This window comes from Chelonia mydas, chromosome 7 (assembly GCF_015237465.2).
Source record: "Chelonia mydas isolate rCheMyd1 chromosome 7, rCheMyd1.pri.v2, whole genome shotgun sequence".
Taxonomy (NCBI): Eukaryota; Metazoa; Chordata; order Testudines; family Cheloniidae; genus Chelonia; species Chelonia mydas.
In genome coordinates, this window is record NC_057853.1 from 91,980,507 (window position 1) to 92,004,862 (window position 24,356).

At 39.1% G+C, this 24,356-nt stretch overlaps 1 protein-coding gene across 2 annotated transcripts in view; it reads left to right on the forward strand.

Annotated features, from left to right (window-relative positions):
* The window catches only part of MYOF (myoferlin), a 115,349-nt gene that overhangs the window by 60,196 nt on the left and 30,797 nt on the right, over positions 1-24,356 (forward strand). For both annotated transcript variants that reach the window (XM_037904298.2, XM_027819380.3), the window contains 13 exons: positions 1,818-1,942; positions 3,775-3,891; positions 4,328-4,505; positions 5,728-5,852; positions 6,399-6,505; positions 9,432-9,624; positions 10,814-10,969; positions 12,367-12,498; positions 14,354-14,517; positions 16,650-16,764; positions 17,135-17,240; positions 23,215-23,357; positions 23,650-23,823. In XM_037904298.2, the coding sequence (XP_037760226.1) occupies positions 1,818-1,942; positions 3,775-3,891; positions 4,328-4,505; positions 5,728-5,852; positions 6,399-6,505; positions 9,432-9,624; positions 10,814-10,969; positions 12,367-12,498; positions 14,354-14,517; positions 16,650-16,764; positions 17,135-17,240; positions 23,215-23,357; positions 23,650-23,823 (1,835 nt within the window). The remainder of the gene's footprint in view (positions 1-1,817; positions 1,943-3,774; positions 3,892-4,327; positions 4,506-5,727; positions 5,853-6,398; positions 6,506-9,431; positions 9,625-10,813; positions 10,970-12,366; positions 12,499-14,353; positions 14,518-16,649; positions 16,765-17,134; positions 17,241-23,214; positions 23,358-23,649; positions 23,824-24,356) is intronic.

The window sequence follows — 24,356 nt, forward strand, 5'->3', positions numbered from 1 at the left end:
TAGCAATAATATGAGTAATGCTTCTATCTACAAATGACTTTTATACCAAACATAAAAATTAGAGCAGTACTCAAGTTACAGCAGTAGTATTGATATAGCTAAGGGCCTGTAAGCATTAAATTAGAAACACCTTTTCTTGTCTTTGTAGAGTGATGATTTGAAATAGTGCTGGTTTTGGCACAACACATTCTAAACCCAGACATTTAAAAAAAGGATTTAAATTATTTTGGCCATTTTAATTAAGAAAATGACAAATAAATGCTTATGGATTCATTTTTGGTTTTTAGCTCTAGCGTATAATTGGTATGTAAATTCTATTGAACTGTATTCAGAATTATCAAAAATAATTATAGCAAACAAACAGTCATCTATGAAAAATAAGTGAATGTGTAGACTTTCACTCTTGAATGAAATTTTAGGCCAGTCAAAAAGGAGTTTGTAATTCACAGGCTGACAATCCCTTCACTAAAGAGGCAGTAATGGGAGCGACTATACATCTAATTTTGAGTCTTATCCTGCATTCCTTTCTCAGGCAAAATTATTGAAATTAAGGCTCTCTGTTATGCTTAAGCATGGCAGAATTCAGCTTTTTATTTTTATAATTTTGATGGATAAAATTGATTATTTTAAGCATTTTGTTTTATTTTCATCCAGTTAAATTTTCACAGTCATAAAAAATTATGTGGAGGGGATCAGATATTTATTTAATGACACATTGTTCAAAAAGTTAAAGCTGTAGAAACAGTTAAAACACAAATTGCCAACATCACATGTCAACAGATCATATCTGTTTTTACTGTTCATTTACTACTCCATTTGTAACAAGCTTAATTCAAAAGTCTAAATCACTGGATTTTGACTACTCAGTTCTCAAGCAACTGGTTTCTGACTTTGCCTATCTGTACATTTCTATTATACATGGAAATATTTTTTCATTGGTTTGTATATGTACAGTGAAATCAACATTATTGACATTTACTGATACAAATCTAATACTTCCAAGCCTATTTATGCTCCAATTTCAGTCAATGGGAGTTTCGTCATTGACTTCATTGGGATCAGGATTGAGACCTAAAAATACAGCAGTTCTTTTAATTATTTTGGCATAATGGCAAATCTTTTTTAGATTAGTGCCCCCCCCAATCTCTTTCCCCCCCCCTATTTTTTTGCACAAAAAATACATACTACTCTACCTCCAGGTATGGTGAATAGGTTACTTAACAGTGTTACATACTGTGGTATACTTTAATAATTTTCATTCTACTAGTCCTTCCACTAACAGACTTGAGTCACTTCAGTAGCACACTAAAAACAGTAGGATTAACTAGGCATATTCTGTGATGCTGAACGCTAACCTTCCAGCTACTGTGTACCTCTTTATTGTTAGCTAGAACATAATCCTTGGTACATTTAAGTGAAAGCCAGTGGTATCTGGTATTCAGTTTAATCTATTTCTGAAAATATTTTTACACTAAAATTTTTACATTGTTTTAAAATTGTATTGGTCTTTCACATAAATGAAATGTTGATGGTGGGGATGTAGCATAAGGTCAATTTATTCTTTCGGTTTTTTATTGCATAAAGTATTATCTAATTTAAAAATCTTACAGCCATGTAAACAACTAGGGACAGCTATAGCTATGCAAATAGATACATTAAATTCATATTACTGAGATACACCCATGGAATAAAGTGTTCTTACTTTACTAACAACTAATATCTAACATTTATTTTACTATATGTGAATTTAAATTTTAATGTCCTTGTGGCTCTAAAAGATGGTTAGTTAATTTCTAATGATGATGTTTGCCTATTAGTAAACACAGGGGAAACAGAGGTGGGCTTTTTACCAACATTTGGGCCCTGTTACGTAAACCTTTATGGAAGCCCAAGAGAATACACTGGATTCCCGGACCCCTATGATGAACTAAACTCTGGAAAGGTTAGTTTCACGTTTATAATACAAACAGATCAAAATAACTGTTATTATCAATAAATGTAAACTGAATTGGTTTTAATTATTAAGTTTAAGGCAAATGTAAAGAAAACTTTTTATTTTTGTTTTTGCAAAATAACATACATTTAGCATGACGTCACTACTTAATAAATGGAACAGGAAAATTTTCTGTTTGTGGAAGTTTCAATTTTATATACAGTTTTGAATGAGCATTTGGGATTATATAGATTGAGGCCATTGGATTCCCATTCTAGTCCCACTGGCACAGGGAAATGAAATGGGACAGATCTCAGATGAGGGATTTTAAGGGGAGAGTAGCAATTTCACTGTATATTGAATGTTTTCTCCCAGTCCAACAGAAACCCCTCCTCCGTAGGTATTTTGATATGGCTGTTCTCCATGGCAGTGTCCCATCCAATCCCACAGGGATGTTGTAGCAATAAGAGAAAGTTGAACCTACCAACATCATTTTGAACTATCTCCCCTTCTGCATATTTGAACACACACACAAAGGGGAGTGGAGCACTGGCTAAAGAGCATGAGTGAGACAGGCTGATTAGCCATACTGCTGTGAGGAAACCATGCTGTCATGGGAAAGCAAGATGGGGATCAGTTGGGGGAGGGGGCGGGGGACACTGAACCTCCATGAAAATGTCCTGCGCTCCCCAGATGCCCCAAGATCAATGAGAGTTTCCTATAGAACTTGATACATCTGCCCATTCCCAAGAAAGAATGCTCCAAGTGCCATATATCATCCACTAGATTTTCCCCACAGATGGGATGAAAGAAACAGAAAATATCTCCAAAATCTGCCACAGAGATAGGTTTGAGCCAACCTGGTTTCATCCTCCCATCCTGCCTCCTATCCACAGAGCCTGTACACACAAGCTATGCACATTTGGACATGTGGGATTCTGGAAAGGGGTTTATGACTAGGCAGGGCTAGGGATAGCCTCTCTGTGTGGCATTATCCCTTGGCAAACCAATGAGGTTCTCTCATTTAAGTACAAATACTGACACTACGGCCCACCATCAGACACTGTCAAGAATGATTTGAGGCCAGGTCCAATGGGAGGCCCTGGTAGGATAGTTTCTCAGGGAGCGGTGCTGGCATAGAGGTCCTGCCAAGGGCATGGGGTCCCTTGCAGATTCTCCAGACATCTTTTATGCTCCAAGAGGTATGGGATTTCCTTATGCATCTCCAAATATCTGCAGGTGGTGAGGACCATGGCCATTACTTGCTCTGCACAGCAGCCCATATTACTGCTGAAGCTCTGTAGTTGTCTAAAACAGAGGGACACATTATCCTAAGAGCTAATATAGAAAAGCCTCAGCAGAAAGCAGCTGATTCTGCAGGTCATTTAAGATTAAAATGCAACTTCAAAAGGATTAATGATTGTATGGAGGCTGAAGGATATAATTTATAGGAAAACCTATCTACTTTGGGCTACAATGTGATCTCCAGTGGGCAGTAACTATCCATTTGATGCTTGTAGACTATATGTCCCATTGTCAGCAACTTCTTCAACCTAAGGGGCAGTAGTTTTCAATTACTCTACAAATCCAGTCTATATATTATATATTTGCTTAATACCAATGGTTTTGGTGCTGTCCAGAATAAAGCATACAAAAACATTGCATCTATAATTTACTGTTGCTTATTTCTTAAATATATTTGCTCTTCATTTATAATAGAAATTAAAGTATTGCCATTAACTTCAAGGGAGCCAGGCTTTCAACTCCAATTTTGCTGGCCAGCAAAGGAGTATGTTTTTTTTTAGCAGTTAGATATAGAATTTTGTGTGATTGTCTTACAGGAGGAAGGAGTTGCTTATAGAGGCAGAATCTTAGTTGAACTATCTACAATACTTGACAGTAAATCTGTGAATAAAAAGATAGAGGCGATCTCCAGTGATGACGCACTGGTTGTTGAGGTAATTCCTGGCGCACTTGTCAATATGTATAGATGCAAAATGCTTGGTTTTACTTTTTTTGGAGAATTACATGACATACTAAAATTGTAATAATTAAATCCTTTGTTTATTCAGGTCATTAATATACAATCAGAAAACCTCCCCACAAAAATAACTGATTATATGGCTGCAAAAATTACTTTCCCTTCCTCCCAGCATAGAAATTGCGATTTAAGAAATCTTTACTATTTCAAATGTATTATTTTATTACACATTCCTATTTTTACCTCTGCTTATCTGGAGTGTGTGTATGTATGTACATATGTGTGTTTCATAGAAATGTGTAAAAGTATTAAGGTAAATGTTGTTTCCATGTAGATACTGCTACTTTTTTCTAATCCTCTACCATTACATACAATTAATTAATTAAAACAAAAACTCTTGTAATACTGTACAGAAATATCAGCGCAGACGAAAATTCAGTCTGTCGGCTGTGTTTCATTCTGCTACCATGCTGCAAGATATTGGTGAGGCTATCCAGTTTGAGGTTAGCATTGGTAATTATGGGAACAAGTTTGACACCACCTGTAAGCCTTTGGCATCAACAACTCAATACAGCCGTGCTGTATTTGATGGTAAGTATGCTACGGAAGTGTGACTATAAAGATACAGAATTCTCTTTTGGAAAACCAATCTGTTTGTTGATCAAATTTTAGGATAACAACAACCTTGATTTGTTGAAAGACTATTGAAGATATGACTGAAAGTAATATGTAAATTTATATTTGCTCTTGATATCTTCTATCTTGTAATTAGTTACACATGAAACCTATCCAATTTGGGGTTGATACATCCCATTGAAGTCAATAGGCCCAGGGCACCAATAAAAAAAGTTATAAACACAAGCACAGAAAAGCTAGGATATGAAAAAGGAAAATACTGTTTTGAACTTTCTATGCTTTCTTCATAACTCTTGTTCAGTGCTTAGACAAGCGATTGGCATCTTAAAAGCAGATAGACTAGTCCAGTGGTTCCCAAACTTGTTCTGCCGCTTGTGCAGGGAAAGCCCCTGGCGCACCGGGCCGGTTTGTTTACCTGCCGCGTCCGCAGGTTCGGCCGATCGTGGCTCCCAGTGGCCGCGGTTCGCTGCTTCAGGCCAATGGGAGCTGCTGGAAGTGGTGCAGGCCGAGGGATATACTGGCCGCCACTTCCAGCAGCTCCCATTGGCCTGGAGCAGCGAACTGCAGCCAACGGGAGCCGCGATCGGCCGAACCTGCGGATGCGGCAGGTAAACAAACCGGCCCGGCCCGCCAGGCGTTTTCCCCGCACAAGCAGCGGAACAAGTTTGGGAACCACTGGACTCGATTGATTAGTAACATATACAATACTTTTAATTTTTACTTTAGTTATTGCACACTTTAGGTTGTTTTCATGTTTTTTTTATTTACTAGACAAAGCAAACAATTTTGCCCTCATAAAATTATTTTAAAACATTTTTATTCTAAAGAAAAAAATATATGAAGCTACTTTCAGACGTGAATTACTAGAGAGAATATTGTAAATATGTTATCAGACGATTAAAAAAAACACCTTATTGGCTTTCTAAATTATTCATGTCAAATGCTTATTCTCCAAGGGACACTACTTTACCTGAAAAATATAAATCAATTAGATAAATGAGGGCAAGATTCTCACTGAATAATACCTGCCTGCCTGAATAGGCCAACTGAAATCAATGGAACTAATCACAGAATAAGAAATAACTCAACATAACTAAGGATGACAATTTCAAGTCCTTAGTAAGTATGTATTCAGACTCTCAAAAACAGCTCTTAACACATTAATGTTTCACATTAGGTAACTACTATTATTACCTGCCATGGGTGAACACAAAGCCAGTAGTGACACTGACTTCCTTTTGGGAGGACATAAGTCATAGACTAGACCCGGTGAACCTAATCCTAACCATGGTTGAAAGACTGGTAAGTGACTCAGGACTTCTTATTTTATTCTCATGTTTTGCATCTAGATTATTTGTGTGAATTTAAGATTTAGGGATGGGGTGGAAAGAGGGCTTTAAGAGCAAATTTGGGAACCAAATTCTGGCACACATTTTGCTCTCCAGAATAGACATACATTAATGCTGCAAAAGCAGAGTTAATTGTATGTCTGTGTTCTGGGAAGTGACAACCATCCCTCCTGCAGTGTATTCTGGCCAGAAGAAGGAGTAAACTATACAGGAGGGGATGCATAGGACCATAGGATTGCACTTTAATTGGTACATAGGTGCAATATTATGTACTGTTAAGCATATTGGGCCTAACCCTGCACTTCTTTTTCAGCAGTTTTGCAAAGAATGCAGGATCAGGCCTATTAAATATGAATAAAGTCTGAACATGTCTTGGTGGTCTTTGGGTTTTTCTAGCAAAATAAATGTTGTTTTGTTGAATGTAGGAGTGGAACTCACATTAAAACTAATAACAAAATGTAAGTTTATATATTCTGTGCCTTTTCTTTAAACCCTCCAGCAATCCAACATAGCTGCCCTAAAATCAGGAATACAGGCTAAAGTTTCTGAAAACCAGTTGGCAGAGATATGGCTGAAGCTGATAGATGAACTTGTAGAAGATACAAGGTAAAAGTTATTGCATAACTCATCATTCAAAGCCCAGGAAGATAAGAACACAATGTGAAAATCACCTTAGAATCCATTTCTTTTGCCCTATCATTCTATTTTATATTAATAATTGACAATAATGAAACAGCACTTTTTAAAAAAAAAAGAATCTGTTGAGCAGGGCCATTCTTGAAATTGTGACTATGTAGTGTCCTTTGTCCCCTCCACACATTCACACACACTCAGAGACTCATACTCTGAAAGTGTAATGTGGCTTCTGTGGTGTTATACATTCAGCTGTTGTCTATTGGGGATGTTTTGTTGATATGGAATATCAGCATCTCCTTTATGGGCTCAGACAGTTTGTAAAAATGTAGTTGAAGGATTTTTTTTTTTTTTTTTTTGGTACATACCATTAGGACAAAGTGCAAATCTCAGAGTAATACTGTCTAGTACCTGGTTGCTGGAATTCATCAGTTAGCTGTGTGGCTACCCATGTTTTGACATAAAACATCTTCAGAGACTGAGATTTTCAGAAGTGCCTGAAGAAATTAGGTGTTTAAATCCCATTGAAAGATGATGGGATTTGGGTGCCTAACTCCGTTAAACTCCTTTGAAAATTCAAGCCTGGTCTTCTCTCCAAAGGGCTGAGTTTTAGGGGTGCCATCACAACAAATCAGTGTTTACTGAGAAGCGGCCCAGCAGAGCTGATGCTGAACAGATGGTTGGAACTCGGTTCAACTTGGTCAGGTGCTACGTCAGGCAAAGTCACCTGAGCCCTGATCAATGCACTCAGTCCAGAGGCCCAGCTGTTCAAGGCACGAACGCTTCCCACCATGAGAAGGAAGAAAGGTCTTCCATAGAGGATCTCTTTCTTGGGCAGGAGGGAGAAGAATCTTCTCTAGCAGCCCCACTCATGGGGAGGGGAGAGAGGAGAACTCCCAGTTTCTCCTCGAAGGCCAGGGCACAAAAAAATGTGTTCAAAAGTTTCTGTGATGAGATGACTTTCCCGGGAGGGAATGAAAGTGAGTCAATAGGTTGTGTGTATTTAGACAGAGCAATAAGTGTCCGAGCTGTGTTGTTTGGAGGAGAATAATTTCTAAACTTGGGGGAAGGGATTGGAGAAGAAATCAGAGAGATATTAATGGGCAGTATGAGAGAGAAGAGAGACTGAACTGGAGGAGAGGGAGATTGAAAAATCATGGGTAAAGTTGATGAGAAAACAACATAAAAAACAGGAAAAAGAAAAAAAAGTGGAAAAGAGGGAAGAATTTTACACTAAAAAAATTGGAGAGAAAACAAAAAGAGGGAGGAAGAGATTCAGCAAGATATACAGGAGGTGGAGTGAAAAAATAAGGAAAGGAAGGGAAAGAGAAGAACCAACACAATGGAGTTATAGTACATTTTAGTAAGAAATCACTAGTAGGAATTTTAATTCCTAAATGAAATTTAAATGACTTAGTAAAATGTTTAATAAGGGGCAGGACAGAATGGATGGCAGAAAGGGATTGGCATATTGAAATTCATTTAGGACAGCACATTGTCTAGGACCAACCCTAGTCTCATGTCATTACAACCATTTGAAGACTACAAACGTGTAGGTACATCCGCTTTTTATATATATAAAATCTCTCTGTCTCACTCGTGCACACACCCATTCTCTTTCAAACAATTCCTATGGCTTTATTAAACATATTATTAAACAATTTGATTGTGGTAACACCCGGGGGCGTCAAATAAATTAGTGCCCCCTTGTGCTAGGCGCTGTACAAACATATAGTAAGTGACAGTCACTAAAGAGTTTACAATAAACTTTTGAATGGCATTAAGAAACATAATTCCATATATTGTATTTGTAAAAGAAGTTTCCTTGTCACGTTATATTTTAAGTGACTAGAAATCTGCCACAAGCTTTAAGGCCCTTTATAAACCTGAAATCTGCAGCAGCTTTCAGGAGGTAGCTGGTGTAGCCTGAGTTCTATTATATTTAGGCCCAATCCCACAAACACCCATTACCAAGTGTAGTACTTACATTCAAGGAAATGGTACTACTTATGCTAGTATGCAATACAGCTGGCATTAAGGCTTTGCAGGGTCAGAGCTTTTGTACACCTGGTTTCTGATTACATGGTTCAGACTCAGTAGTAAGTCTTTTCAATCTCACCAACAGCTCAGGAAAATGCTATGAAAAAGAGCTTCTTCTAATGCCATATTAAATGCACCTTAATGAACTGAGTAGCAAGGAGCTTCTGTAAAATGAATACATTTGAAGACCTCAGGAAAACTATTGCTTTAACAAATCAGTACAATCACTTTCTCCCCTGGGGTCTGCTGCTGTACTCTGGAATTTCCTAGTTATGTTCATTGCAACTGTGCATCCTGATGTCTCACCAATTTCTATGCAGTGGACTTTCGTGCAAATTTTCAAACTTGAGTGCCTGAAAGTTAGATAACTTCATAGCTAGATACTTAAATAAGTGATTTATTTGTCAGAACTATTGAGCACTCACAGCTTTCAGTCAATGAAAAGAGTCTGAAAATGTTGATTTCACCTTTGAAATCCATTTCTAGACATGAATCTTCTACATTAATTTGATATGTAGAAAAATTGAAAAGTGTAGCAAAACAAATTACATCTATCTAAGGCTGTTTTACAGTAGTGCTTATTATAAACCGAGGCCTGCGGTCAGTGGGCTTAAACTCTGTAGTAAGCACTAGGCCCAATAGGAGTGTCTGTGGGACTGGACCCTACAGCATTATTCTGATGGATTTCTGTTATTTTTGTCGCCACTGGGAAATTCTGGTGATGATACATAATATTATAGAGCTTAGTTAAATTTTTTCTTTAAGTATGAACACCTATGCTCCTCCAACATTTGTTTAATGAAATTAGATGCTAAGAGGGAAGATTTATATTATTAAAAGTTTTTGTTTCTCTTTTCAGTAAGCCATTACCCCTCTTAGAAGGCAAATCCAATGTCACAGTCCTTGACACACAGATACAAAAACTGCGCCTCAAGTCTCTCAAACACATTCTAGAGGCAGCAACAAGGATGAGAAATGACGCTACCGATGTGAAGGCCACTTTGGCAGAAATTGAAGACTGGTTGGATAAATTAATGCAATTGACCGAAGAGGTCAGTACTTCAAAATACATATGATGCAGTTGGTTTAAAAAGACACAGTTTCTACAAAATAACTACAATGCCTGCATATACCGCAGATTCAAGCTGATGTATTGCACAGTACTTAAAAGAAAACTTCATCCATTCTTCTCCACCCAGTAATTTTCAAATTCAGAAAGTGAAAAATACTTCTTTCCAGGAATATGTTTAAAATGTATTTTAATGTAAAGTTTTTAATTGCAGTTGACTTCACTGAGAATTTTTCTTGGATTAGGGTAGCAGGATAAGACCCAGAGACTTGGTTCTAATCTAGATAAAGGGGCAGCACTGTCTGCCTAATGAGTCTGTCTGGAAATTGCAAATTTCCTTAGGGTTTGTGCATCCAGAATTTCTGTGGGTCAGCAGCTATAGAAACCTATTTAAATTGGGCTTAGACCAGTTATTATAATTTGTTTAAATCCCTTGAGTAACTTTAGAACATAATAAATGACTGTTTTCACATGGGCTAGTCTTTTAATTTGTTTTCATCTCATCTATAGCGATATTCATCTTCTCTTTGCCATTGCTAATTTTAAAAAATCACTGGTAAAAAGCCATGATAACCAGTGTGAGATTCACAATTAGCACACAGACAACAGAAGTGTATAAGGGGCAGCACAGCGCTGGCAGGATGTTTACTTAGCTTCTGCTAAATTTCTTGTTACAATGATTTCATCTTTCAGGCCCTGATTTAGGAAAGCACGTAAGCATGTGCATAAGTCCATTCTTATTCAGGAAAGTCTTTAAATGTGTACTTAAGTCCCATTGACTTTAGGCTCCATGCAGGCCAAGAATTCCTCAATAGTGGAGCAGCACAAAAGGGACATAATGGGCCAAAGGATCTAGCCTAGCATATTCATTATAAACCATTTGTGACTGAAAATGTTCATAGAATACTTCCAGTTTCTTTATCAAATCTTTTTATAAGACTTGTTTGGCTTTTTTCTAATCATCATCTCAGAACAGTATGACATTTAATTATTTGCAAAATTAATTTTCCTCCCATATATTAGTATCATGGATCTGTATTTCTGTTTTGTCTTAAATAAATCCCTGAAAGAGATCTGATTTCTCCTTTTGCTCTCCAAACACTGGGTTAGTTTGAAATTCTGCTAATTGCAGAATATAGTTTTGATTCTTTTTTTCTCTTTTAAAAAAACAGCCACAAAACAGTATACCTGATGTGATCATCTGGATGATCCGGGGAGAGAAGAGACTAGCTTATGCCCGCATTCCCGCACACCAGGTTTTGTATTCTACTGCAAGTACTGAAGCATCTGGTAAATACTGTGGAAAGACCCAGACCATCTTTCTAAAGGTACTGAAATAATTTTATTGTGCCACTTCAAACACTACAGCTTGAATTTAAAAACAATGTGCTATTTTTACCATCAGAAGTTTTCCCTTAGCTAATTTTATGAAAAGTTAAAGCCATGAAAGGCATGTGTACCTCCATTAAGATGCTTAGGGCCATATTGTACCCTCTGATCCATAGCATAGAGGAGAGACATTTCTAGTGCAACTTGCTACAAAACAAGGCAGAAAAACTCGTGAGTGGGTGATAGCAGCCTAAGTAGCTAGCTGCTGGCAGGATTTACAGTATGGCGCAGTCTGACAGGAGCACAGGAGAGGTGTAAGAATTCTGAAGTGGTGAAGTGATAAGACTCAGGGTGTGAGGTGTCAGCCACAAAGAGCCAAATTGCAGATGCTTTCACCAAAACAGCACACAGCGTATGATGGGAAAGCCCATTGTAACAGAGAATCAGAATCAGCTTCTGGTCCGTGGTTCAGAACCTCATCCAAGAGCTCGGAAGTATGATCTGGTTATTCTGCCAACGTGGCTGCTGGTGCTGCTAGAAGGCATGTGGATGGATCTGTCATGGCTAGAGACTCTTACTGGGTGGATTTGGATCATTCAGAGAAGCTGCTGATAAATATTCAAACTTTTGGATGTTAGTCTGAACCTAATACCTAAAGCTTGTCTACATGAGAAAATTTCCCCACACAGCTATACCAGTATAATTAGACTGCTATAGTTATGCTGGTATAACTTTCTGGTGCACACCCTAATTCCAGAATTAGAGTGACTTTTTCTGGTTAAGTTTGTTTCTTTGAAAGTCAGTTAAACCAGAAAAAGGCACTCTTATTCCAGGCTAAGAGTATCCACACAGAGAGTTATAGTTATACTGGTATATCAGTATAGTTATGCCAGGAAATTTCCCAGTGTAGACAATCTCTTACTTTAAAACTGTACTGTGTATAGCACTTGCCTCCTATTTGAGTGAAACATTCTTTCTGAACTCTGCGTTTCAAGCCTCTCGTGACAAAGAAATACTAATACCAACGCTGAACTATGAAGTTATAATTGTTCTCAGTACTGGGCAGAGGAAAACTTATTAGTATGCGAGACTTTGGAAAGGAAACACAGGAAAGGAGTTAAGCAATAATCTTCCTATGTTTAGCTCTTACATGCCAGTAAATCAAGGGTGGGGATCTACTTTTTAGGATGTTTTCTGGTGATATCTGTCAAGCACCAGGGGTTTTGCTGATAAAGACATTTTGAAGCAACCATTGAAGCAGGAAACTGCAGTGCAGGAGTATTTGGATAACCCATGTATTATTTTCTATATGTCTAAGCTATTATGTACATTTATTCAGAACCTACATTTACTGTCTATGATAACAGAGGATAACTATTCTTTTTACATATTCCAGTACCCACAGGACAAGAACAAAGGTGCCAAAATTCCAGTGCAGTTGCGAGTTAACATTTGGCTTGGGTTGACTGCAGCTGAAAAAAAGTTTAATAGCTTTGCAGAAGGAACATTCAGTGTTTCTGCAGAAATGGTAAATAAGAAATTATGCTTGCTAATGTTAAATATATTACTCTTACATGAAACTTTGTCACTTACTCTGGAATGTACTGACATTCTGACATGAATTACTGGTGTCATTTTACACTCATTTTGCATAGATATAAATGACTAGATTAGGTTCAAGGTAGTGGAGAATCAGACCCAACATCTCTTCCAGATGATGTCTCTGACAAACTCATAAAACTAGATTCTGATCTTGGTTAGACAGGTGTAAATCTGGAGCAACTCCACTGACTTCAGTACAGTGATTCTAGATTTATATTGGCATAATTAAGATTAAAATCTGTCCCATAGCATGTTGCTATATGAAGAACCTTTTTACTTTAATTGCTTGTTCATATCTGAGCAGAGAATAGATAAACATAGGCTGTATTGATTAGTAATGGTTAATCCACAGGAACAGAAAGATTCACTGAAACAAACACTACAGAAAAATTGAGGCAAACCCAGCAAATTCCAATTACAAGAGATAATACCATAACATGGCAGTGTTAGGAGTTACCATGGGTAGTGAGATGGTGAAAATTAGGTGGATAATATTTAAAATAGCCTTCTTGGTATGCTGTAATCGAAGAGCCCAAAATATCGGAAGAATCTAGACTAATCCAAGAAACAATTTTATTCTTCTGTTAATGATAAGATTCAGGCACTCTTTCTGTGCACTACCTACTAATTGCTACAGTGTGCTGAAGCAGTAATAGACACCAACATCTGGGATAGCTCAGTGGTTTGAGCAGTGGCCTGCTAAACCCAGGGTTCTGAGTTCAGTTTAGGAATCTGGGGCCATTTAGGGATCTGGGCCAAAAATTGGGGATTGGTCCTGCTTTGAGCAGGGGGTTGGACTAGATGACCTCCTGAGGTCCTTTCCAACCCTGATATGCTATTATTCTATCTATATAGTTGCTGAACCGCTGCTCATATGACAGCAGCCTGTGTAGCCATTACCCCTATAGTTAGTTGAGTTGGCAATAGTCGGGCACCTGTAGTGAAAGTAATTTAAAAAAGAAAGTGAATGTCAAAATCCATGATTTCTTAAGTATAAAATACAAATGGTTATGGGACAAAGTTTTTTTACTATTGGTACAGTAATCCAAAAATGTTCTAGGAATTTTACAGGAGGAAGGGGTTAAAAAGCCCAAAACCAATCTGGGATCAAATTTTGATTCAACATACAGCAGTATATATCTAGAATAATTCCATTAAAAACAATGGAAGTGTGAAACTAATGTAAGATCGGAATCAGTCCTATCGTGCCTGCCCTGATCAATTTATAATCCAATTTTACATGTGACTCAACAAAAAGAAGAAGGGGACATGGAGAAGGACAAAGTTTACACTAACGAGATCATGTAGTGATTAATTTATGGTACAACATGTTTTCATTATAATGGAAATTTATTTACCAAAAAGTTAAAGCTGTCTCTTGTAGGCAGCTTGGAAGCAGTAGGTTTGTAGATTTGAATGAAGAGAGGGTGTAGGTTTGGAGGGGATTCACTGCAGACAGGGTAGCATTGAAGAGGCACTGAGATGAGGGTAGGAGGAAGAGATGAAGGGATCACTGAAGTTGTCAGTGGCAGAGTAGGGATGAGGAGGAAATGTGGTAGGAGACGGAGACAGCAGACATAGAGGAGACAGCACCCCTACTTGTTTCTGTTTGGAGTATGAAACAGTATTTTCTATTTAATAGGTTGGTCCTTTGATTTCAGATATGGGCCACATATAGTAGAATGTTTGAATTGTAATGATTGCATAAATATACACTTATATTTTCCTAAGAGCTTTTCTTTGGACCCTAAACTGCTCTTTCATTCTTCTCTCTCAAACAGTATGAAAATCAGGCTCTTATGTTTGGAAAGTGGGGCACCTCAGGACTAGTTGGTCGCCACAAGTTTTCTGATGTCACAGGAAAAATTAAATTGAAAAGAGAGTTCTTTTTGCCCCCAAAGGGCTGGGAATGGGAAGGAGAATGGATGGTTGATCCTGAAAGAAGGTCAGATTTCTGATTTCTACACAATCCAGGGGTCTGTGATGTTTCCTAGTTATTTTCAGAATGTGAGGAATAAACTCATCTCTTGGGTTTAAGTGGGGTTGGGCAGATTTTAAACAGAATTTTTTTAGTAGGAGAGTAAGTTAGCCAATCGGCCAAAGCTATTTAATAACAGTACAATCCGTATTTACATTGTTAGAAGGAAGGATGAGCCTTCTGCTGTGAACATGCAGAAAGGATTTCCAGTGATTAAGGGACTAGCCTGGGACACTGAAGACCTTGGTGCAATTTTTGAATTCCCTGCTCTACAATAGACTTGCTGTGTGACCATGGGCAAGTCACTTAAACTCTCTGTGCCTCAGTTCTCCATCTGTAACATGGAGGTACAACTGAGGTGTTGAGAAGAGAACACTAAGGATACACTGCAGACTGTGAGGGGCTCAGATTGCTACAGCAATGCGGCCATATAAGTACCTAAGATAGATCAGGTGACTGTTTAACAAAAGCTTCTTCAGATTTCAGCTTACTGTGGAGTCCATTATAAACCTCCAGTTCACATCATATCCACGCAGTGTACAAATCACCATCTAGATGGGGAGATGATCCAATGAGGCTTTTAATTTTTATTTATTTATTTTGCTTTTTGAAGGGATGCAACCCAATAACAGTGCATGTTCACATACACAGAGAGAGACTGGATTAAACTGTAATAGCTACTAGTAGTGAAATTCTGGCTCCAAAATTCCCATTGATTTCAGTAGGGCCAAGAATTTCATCTCTGTGTTTTCTTCTTGTGTTCTGGCAGTGAACAAGCATAGGAGGACTGCCACTGTACAACAGGAAGAGACCTGCTGTTGGGTCCTTAAAATTTAGCAATTAAATCTTCATGTGAATGGACTGATTTTCAAGATTAATTTTTTCAATTGATGGTCTATGACATACAGAGAAGCAATAAGTATACATTTGGGAACAATTCAGCTGACAAAGGAGAAAAGCCTCTTGTGAAAACATGAAGTAAAAACAATTATGCCTGATCTCTTCCATTAGACAGAAAATAACCCACACAACTTTATTTGACCAGCAGATGGCATTATAAAACAGATTTCAGCTCTTTCTGAAATCAGATGTGACAGGGAATTAAAACTGGAGAAATTTATTTTATCTGAAATAATTAGTCATCTTTTAATAATCATGTTTACACTTCAAAAAATATATCAGTAAAATATTTTACTTTTTTTTTAAACTCAGTCACACCTAGGAGGTGGAGAAAAGTCAAAGTTAGTCCAAATTCACAGTACAGCTAACGTTTTTTGAAAAATTGGGAAACTTGAGTACTGTAATGTGGATGAAAAAGTTTGATATTGGATGCATTTCAGCAACATTTTAATGAACAAATAAACTAGCTGTGACAAAAGAATCAACTGGCAGCCCATTTAATTGCCTTTCCCCTCCTTATCCTAAGTTAGCTGCTGAGCAGTCATATGTAGCTCGTAGGTAGTCATCAGAGAAATGTTGATTTTTTTTTCATGTTATGACTGTCAATCATTCAACTAGAACAGTGATCCAGCACTATTGTACAATTGTGCAGTGTAAGTGGACAAAATAGGCTTGAAAAATGCCCGTGATTTACACGGAATAAGTGATAGAAAGATTTTAAGAAAATGTGAAAGAAAACTCTGATATGAGAATTGTTTATATTTTATACATGTGTACATATGAAATGTGTGTTTTCATGTGATATGCATTAATATTTTATATATTTACATATATACACTTTTTGAGAGCGTTCAAAGCAGGTCTAGATAGCAATCACGGGAAATTCTAGGAAAAGAAATCTTTATGTGGTCTATACTGCACACTATGGATAGTTGGAACTTCACAGTGACAGTGCAATAAAACTCAAATCTTTGTGCTCCAAAAGCACAGGCCTCTGCCACTGTGGCTGAAGAAAAATCTCCATTAGCTAAAAGCAATAGAGCTTTTGGCACATAGACTCAGACTTACTCAACCGTCCATTGGAGGATGGTGATAATTTTTTGTATGCATGCACATGTGCACACACTCTACAGTAGTTCTATTCAGTAATTGTAGTTTAATGATTTGCTTTGCTAATATATTTGCTTTTGACTTCACAGTTTGCTGACTGAAGCTGATGCAGGTCATAGTGAGTTTACAGATGAAGTGTACCAAAATGAGAGTCGTTATCCTGGAGGAGAATGGAAAGCAGCTGAGGAGCCCTACACAGATGTGGTGAGATTCTTACAAATCAATACTTTTCATTTTTTAAAATTCTGGTTACAAGAGTTCTGCTTAGCTATGAGCTATTTTGCTCCCTCTTTTCCTAATTTTTCACAGCATGATGGGCTTTTGAAATGTCTAATATTCTATTTTGACATTAGCAAAATATGTGTCCTAAAATAAGTTAGTACAGAAGAATACAGTGATGTTTCACCAGCTATTTATTACAAAAATATTTGCTTCATCCTGAGTTGCAGCTGAGAGTGGTTGATTTGAGCCCATCAAACCAACTTCCTATTCAGCCTTACAATATGGTTATGCTACATGTGCATTTTTTACATCTTTTAAGGTATATAACCCTTTGGTTTTTTCTACTTGAAAGAATGGAGAAAAAACTGCACCACCTGGTGAGATTACCTGTCCCCCTGGATGGATCTGGGAAGATGATGCTTGGATATATGATATAAATCGAGCGGTGGACGAGAAAGGTAAGATTAACTGTTTATAGTATACTTATTAGGACAAACTCTTCACAGTCAATCAGGTAGAAGAATGTATTCCAAAACTTTCAACAGGTTGTTATGTCTCACTACAATATTTTGAAATACAAGTAACCCAGAGCATGTTAGTAACTAGGTAGAGGAACATTAGTGATTTCTGGGAAATTTTTATATTTCAAGGCTGATTTGGTTTTTGCGCATGTAGAACTTAAAGAGGCGGCAAAATGTGACTTTAAATAGAAACTCGGCTGCAACCTTAACTTATGGAGAATCTAGCAGTTGTTTCATAAATTCAAAAACATGTTATGATTTAGGACCATCAATTTTTGGATAGCCATGTAAGCACACAGTTATAAAACTGTTACTCTCATACTCCAGTTGTTTGTTACACTCTACTTATTGTTTTATATTGGATTGTAATTTTGGGGGGCAGGAAACAGCTCTTCCTGGATGTTTGTACTGTGCTTATCCCAATGGAGTTCCCATCCTGATTGGGATCTCTGGACACTTCCATAATGATGATGATGACAGTGGTGTTGAATTAATGATGATGTAGGCTGGTGTTGAATTAAATACGCTGCAGGTGCATGAGAGACTGAGTGTGTGTTATACTTATTTAAGCCAGTAGGACAACAGTCATATTCTCCTTTTCCACCTGGAATCACATGTGCATTTATTTTTAAGTTCTGATGGTTTGCCTGAAAACCGGTGATTCTTCATTTGTGTGTTCCTTTGGATAATGCAGTGCAATAGGCTGAAGGGACAAAATGCCAGATCGCAGTCCAAAGGAATGATACTGCATTCTCTACTCAGGCAAAACTACCATCAGCTTTAAAATATAAAGTAATGGTTGAATATTTCCACCTGGGAAAATCTATGGGCTGAAATAACAGGGTGACGGTTCTACCCTCAAGACTGATGTACTAAGGAGACCCTCCATGTACACTTCTCCTCTTCCTGTGCAGAAAAAGGACTCAGCTACCATTCCCCTGGATCCAACAGAGGGTGCATAGTGGGTCTAGGGATCTACACTGCAGGACCTACATCAACCCCATACTGGCCTTTGGGGGATTTCTCTGAAGAGGGTCAGACGACACTGTGATTAAAATGCCAATGGCCAATCTAGTCGAGGGCTCCCAGCAGTGAAGATGCATTGGTGGGAGCAATATGGGAAATTTTAATGAAGAATCTAGCGTAGACAAAGCCACATGCTTCAAGTAGTTCATTATTATCTATTTCATCTTAATGACAATATTTACACTTGAGGGACCATGTACCCAGCAAACTGGTACCAGTTACGAAAGGAATCCACAATTAAAAATGCCCACTACCTATATCTGTTCCCATTTTTACCCTACTTTTACTCACCAGACTATTATCAGTCTAAAAAAAATCACTAAATTATGCAGCATTCCATAGTAGGACATAAATTTGCATGACATTAGGCAAAGTACTAGTAACAAAAGAACCTGGCCTCCCTTGGATCATAGGCACCACCATTTTGCACAGTATGTGAGTTTCATAGGTTGCCTGCTGTGTCTGTAAGCACATTTCATCAAGCAGAATCCAAGGTGGTGTACTTTTTTTGTGTCTTGTTTAAGTTGTTAAGCACTCATTGTCACAAGATACCACTGAGGCCAAAAGCTTAGTAGGATTTTAAAAAGGTCTGATATAGATAATGAGATATTTATATAGGCAATGAGAACATCCACAGTTACGTAAAAGGAAAATAAAACCTCAATCTTCTGGGCATAACCCAACTCTGACTGAAAAGGGTTAGGAAGAAACTTACATCATGAGCTGGTTATAAAGCTGTCAATGATGGGGTTTCCTGTGCCTTTCTATGACGGGCCGGGTACTGGCCATTGTCCGAGACAGAATATTAGATTAGATGGACCACTGGTCTGATGAACTTTAGAAATTCGCAAGCACAGTAAAGAGACACTATTTGTTACTAGAACTGCTGTTATTGCCAACTGCTCATAATTAATCCAAATATAAGATGGACCCATCGATCCAGCAGCAAATAGAATCATAGAATCATAGAATATCAGGGTTGGAAGGGATCTCAGAAGGTCATCTAGTCCAACCCCCTGCTCGAAGCAGGACCAAGTCCCAGTTAAATCATCCCAGCCAGGGCTTTGTCAAGCCTGACCTTAAAAACCTCTAAGGAAGGAGATTCTACCACCTCCCTAGGTAACGCATTCCAGTGTTTCACCACCCTCTTAGTGAAAAAGTTTTTCCTAATATCCAATCTAAACCTCCCCCACTGCAACTTGAGACCATTACTCCTCGTTCTGTCATCTGCTACCATTGAGAACAGTCTAGAGCCATCCTCTTTGGAACCCCCTTTCAGGTAGTTGAAAGCAGCTATCAAATCCCCCCTCATTCTTCTCTTCTGTAGACTAAACAATCCCAGCTCCTTCAGCCTCTCCTCATAAGTCATGTGTTCTAGACCCCTAATCATTTTTGTTGCCCTTCGCTGGACTTTCTCCAATTTATCCACATCCTTCTTGTAGTGTGGGGCCCAAAACTGGACACAGTACTCCAGATGAGGCCTCACCAATGTCGAATAGAGGGGAACGATCATGTCCCTCGATCTGCTCGCTATGCACCTCCTTATACATCCCAAAATGCCATTGGCCTTTTTGGCAACAAGGGCACACTGCTGACTCATATCCAGCTTGTTATGTCACCCCTAGGTCCTTTTCCGCAGAACTGCTGCCTAGCCATTCGGTCCCTAGTCTGTAGCGGTGCGTTGGATTCTTCCGTCCTAAGTGCAGGACTCTGCACTTGTCCTTGTTGAACCTCATCAGATTTCTTTTGGCCCAATCCTCCAATTTGTCTAGGTCCTTCTGTATCCTATCCCTCCCCTCCAGCGTATCTACCACTCCTCCCAGTTTAGTATCATCCGCAAATTTTCTGAGAGTGCAATCCACACCATCCTCCAGATCATTTATGAAGATATTGAACAAAACCTGCCCCAGGACCGACCCCTGGGGCACTCCACTTGACACCGGCTGCCAACTAGACATGGAGCCATTGATCACTACCCGTTGAGCCCGACAATCTAGCCAACTTTCTACCCACCTTATAGTGCATTCATCCAGCCCATACTTCCTTAACTTACTGACAAGAATACTGTGGGAGACCGTGTCAAAAGCTTTGCTAAAGTCAAGAAACAATACATCCACTGCTTTCCCTTCATCCACAGAACCAGTAATCTCATCATAAAAGGCGATTAGATTAGTCAGGCATGACCTTCCCTTGGTGAATCCATGCTGGCTGTTCCTGATCACTTTCCTCTCATGCAAGTGCTTCAGGATTGATTCTTTGAGGACCTGCTCCATGATTTTTCCGGGGACTGAGGTGAGGCTGACTGGCCTGTAGTTCCCAGGATCCTCCTTCTTCCCTTTATTAAAGATTGGCACTACATTAGCCTTTTTCCAGTCATCCGGGACTTCCCCCGTTCGCCACGAGTTTTCAAAGATAATGGCCAATGGCTCTGCAATCACAGCCGCCAATTCCTTCAGCACTCTCGGATGCAACTCGTCCGGCCCCATGGACTTGTGCACGTCCAGCTTTTCTAAATAGTCCCTAACCACCTCTATCTCCACAGAGGGCTGGCCATCTCTTCCCCATTTTGTGATGCCCAGCGCAGCAGTCTGGGAGCTGACCTTGTTCGTGAAGACAGAGGCAAAAAAAGCATTGAGTACATTAGCTTTTTCCACATCCTCCGTCACTAGGTTGCCTCCCTCATTCATTAAGGGGCCCACACTTTCCTTGGCTTTCTTCTTGTTGCCAACATACCTGAAGAAACCCTTCTTGTTACTCTTGACATCTCTTGCTAGCTGCAGCTCCAGGTGCGATTTGGCCCTCCTGATATCATTCCTACATGCCCGAGCAATATTTTTATACTCTTCCCTGGTCATATGTCCAACCTTCCACTTCTTGTAAGCTTCTTTTTTATGTTTAAGATCCGCTAGGATTTCATCGTTAAGCCAAGCTGGTCGCCTGCCATATTTACTATTCTTTCGACTCATCGGGATGGTTTGTCCCTGTAACCTCAACAGGGATTCCTTGAAATACAGCCAGCTCTCCTGGACTCCTTTCCCCTTCATGTTAGTCCCCCAGGGGATCCTACCCATCCGTTCCCTGAGGGAGTCGAAGTCTGCTTTCCTGAAGTCCAGGGTCCGTATCCTGCTGCTTACCTTTCTTCCCTGCGTCAGGATCCTGAACTCAACCAACTCATGGTCACTGCCTCCCAGATTCCCATCCAGTTTTGCTTCCCCCACTAATTCTACCCGGTTTGTGAGCAGCAGGTCAAGAAGAGCGCCCCCCCTAGTTGGCTCCTCTAGCACTTGCGCCAGGAAATTGTCCCCTACGCTTTCCAAAAACTTCCTGGATTGTCTATGCACCGCTGTATTGCTCTCCCAGCAGATATCAGGAAAATTAAAGTCACCCATGAGAATCAGGGCATGCGATCTAGTACCTTCCGTGAGCTGCCGGAAGAAAGCCTCATCTACCTCATCCCCCTGGTCCGGTGGTCTATAGCAGACTCCCACCACTACATCACTCTTGTTGCACACACTTCTAAACTTAATCCAGAGACACTCAGGTTTTTCTACAGTTTCGTACCGGAGCTCTGAGCAGTCATACTGCTCCCTTACATACAGTGCTACTCCCCCACCTTTTCTGCCCTGCCTGTCCTTCCTGAACAGTTTATCACCATCCATGACAGTACTCCAGTCATGTGAGTTATCCCACCAAGTCTCTGTTATTCCGATCACGTCATAGTTCCTTGACATCACCAGGACCTCCAGTTCTCCCTGCTTGTTTCCAAGGCTTTGTGCATTCGTATATAAGCACTTGAGATAACCTGTTGATCGCCCCTCATTCCCAGTATGAGGCAGGAGCCCTCCCCTCACAGACATGAAGCCTGTGCTTCCTCCCGGTATCCCGCTTTCCCACTTACCTCAGGGCTTTGGTCTCCTTCCTCCGGTGAACCTAGTTTAAAGCCCTCCTCACTAGGTTAGCCAGCCTGCTGGCAAAGATGCTCTTCCCTCTCTTCGTAAGATGGAGCCCGTCTCTGCCCAGCACTCGTTCAAGAGGGTGTGGGTGTGGTGTAAACCATGTAATGAGATGACTGTTAGGATACTATGGGATGTTTGGGGAAAATATTTGACTTCAAAGCCTGACAATAAACAAGAAATCTATGGAACATTTCTATAATAGTTCAAGAAACAAGGGACTTGAGAAAGAAGAAGGGACAGTTTTAAGAGAAGAGTATCTGAAGCCCAGAAGTCTGCAGTACTATCATGAATTTGGATGAATTCTAAAGAACCTGAAGACTCTCGAATAGCAGTTTTTTGGTTTTTTTTTTTTAAAGTCCAGTGAAACAACCGGCTGTTTGGCATCACTGGAATCTAAGTTTTCTTACTCCTCTTATGTAGTTTTGCCACCTGTGCTCAGGTTAAGTCATAATACCTTCCACACCAGAAAGTTAGACTACATAAAAATCTGGACCCCAGATTCTGGCTGTTGAATTCCAATTTTGTACAGTGGAAATATAAAAAGCAGTGTTGCCAAATCTTGTGATTCTTGTCATGTTTCTCACAATAATTGGTGTGTTTCTTAAAACCTGAGGTCATGTGATTATGTTTGAATTCCAGCTTTCATTTAAAATAAAAAGTAAGTTTCTAGCCCTCCTGGTTGTAAAGCATGCAAATATGACCCCAATGCGCCCTAAAGTCTCAAAACCCAGTAAGTAAATTTTTTTTGTGACCCGACCCATGACTTTTAAATGTTTAGGGTTGGCAATACTAAAATAGTCCCTTATGGATTTATTTTATTTCCAATGAAACTTTACCACCTGCAGAACTGCTTTAACACTGAACCCAAACTCCTCTTGTTTATAACTTACACTGTTTATCTGAAGGATAACTAACAAATCCTGTTTTAGGGTGGGAATATGGAATTACCATTCCTCCAGACAACAAACCAAAGTCCTGGGTTGCTGCAGAGAAAATGTATCATATACACAGACGGCGAAGACTGGTGCGAAAACGCAAAAAGGATCCAAGCCAAGTAACAACAGGAGTAAAGGTACAAGGAGCATATTAGAACTGTAGTTAAGGGTTTCTATTTCTTACACACAATACATGTTTTTAGAGGTAAATGTGTTTGAAATGAATCTCACAGATAAGTCTGAGTGCAGAATAACATTCTCTTTCTATCCAAAGAAAAATATTTTAAAACAACTTTATTTGACATGCAGTCAGGTTCCTTTTCCTGCTGTAGAATAGTGTCTTTGTTTTTGCTGTAACTATTGCAGACTTTTTATGACATTTATATAAGTAGAGTGTGGATGGTTTGTATTTCTTCTGATGTCTCCTAGGCAATGGCATCCCATGAAGATAAAGAAGGATGGGAATATGCATCTTTGATTGGCTGGAAGTTTCACTGGAAACAACGCAGTTCTGACACTTTCCGCCGTAGACGCTGGAGGAGAAAAATGTCTCCTTCCGAGACACATGGTGCAGCAGCTATCTTTAAACTTGAAGGTGCTCTTGTAAGTAGTAAAATCACAGCAGTAATTGTTTAATTAACGGGAAAATAAGTTTTAAAATTAGTGGTGGAACATTAACATGTTATTAAATACAGGAAGCTACTGCATGAGATGCTTTATAACCATTAAATTGCTGTGTGACTGAGGCATTCATAGGCTTCAAGGCCAGAAGGGACCATTATGATCATATTGTTTGCATAATATGTATACTATTTGACTCCTAGAACTATTTCTCTGTTAGCATGTATGAGACTTAGCAGCAGAAACTGAACCACTAGGTGACCCACCTGCCTGGAAAAGCAAAGGAGATGGTCCAGCTATAGTAAAGCTGCTCAAGGGTATAAATCAAATGCATAAAGAGTAATTGTGTCAGTAACGGGTATGCACAGGCATTGCCTCTGCTGGATATTTGTAACTTTAGAGGCAATCAAACAACTAAAGGGATGGCACAGTATGAAAGAAGACAGAAAGATATCTATATGGTCGCTAATAGATCATCACAAGTTAATTATTCCATAGGTTTGTTAAAGGATTCA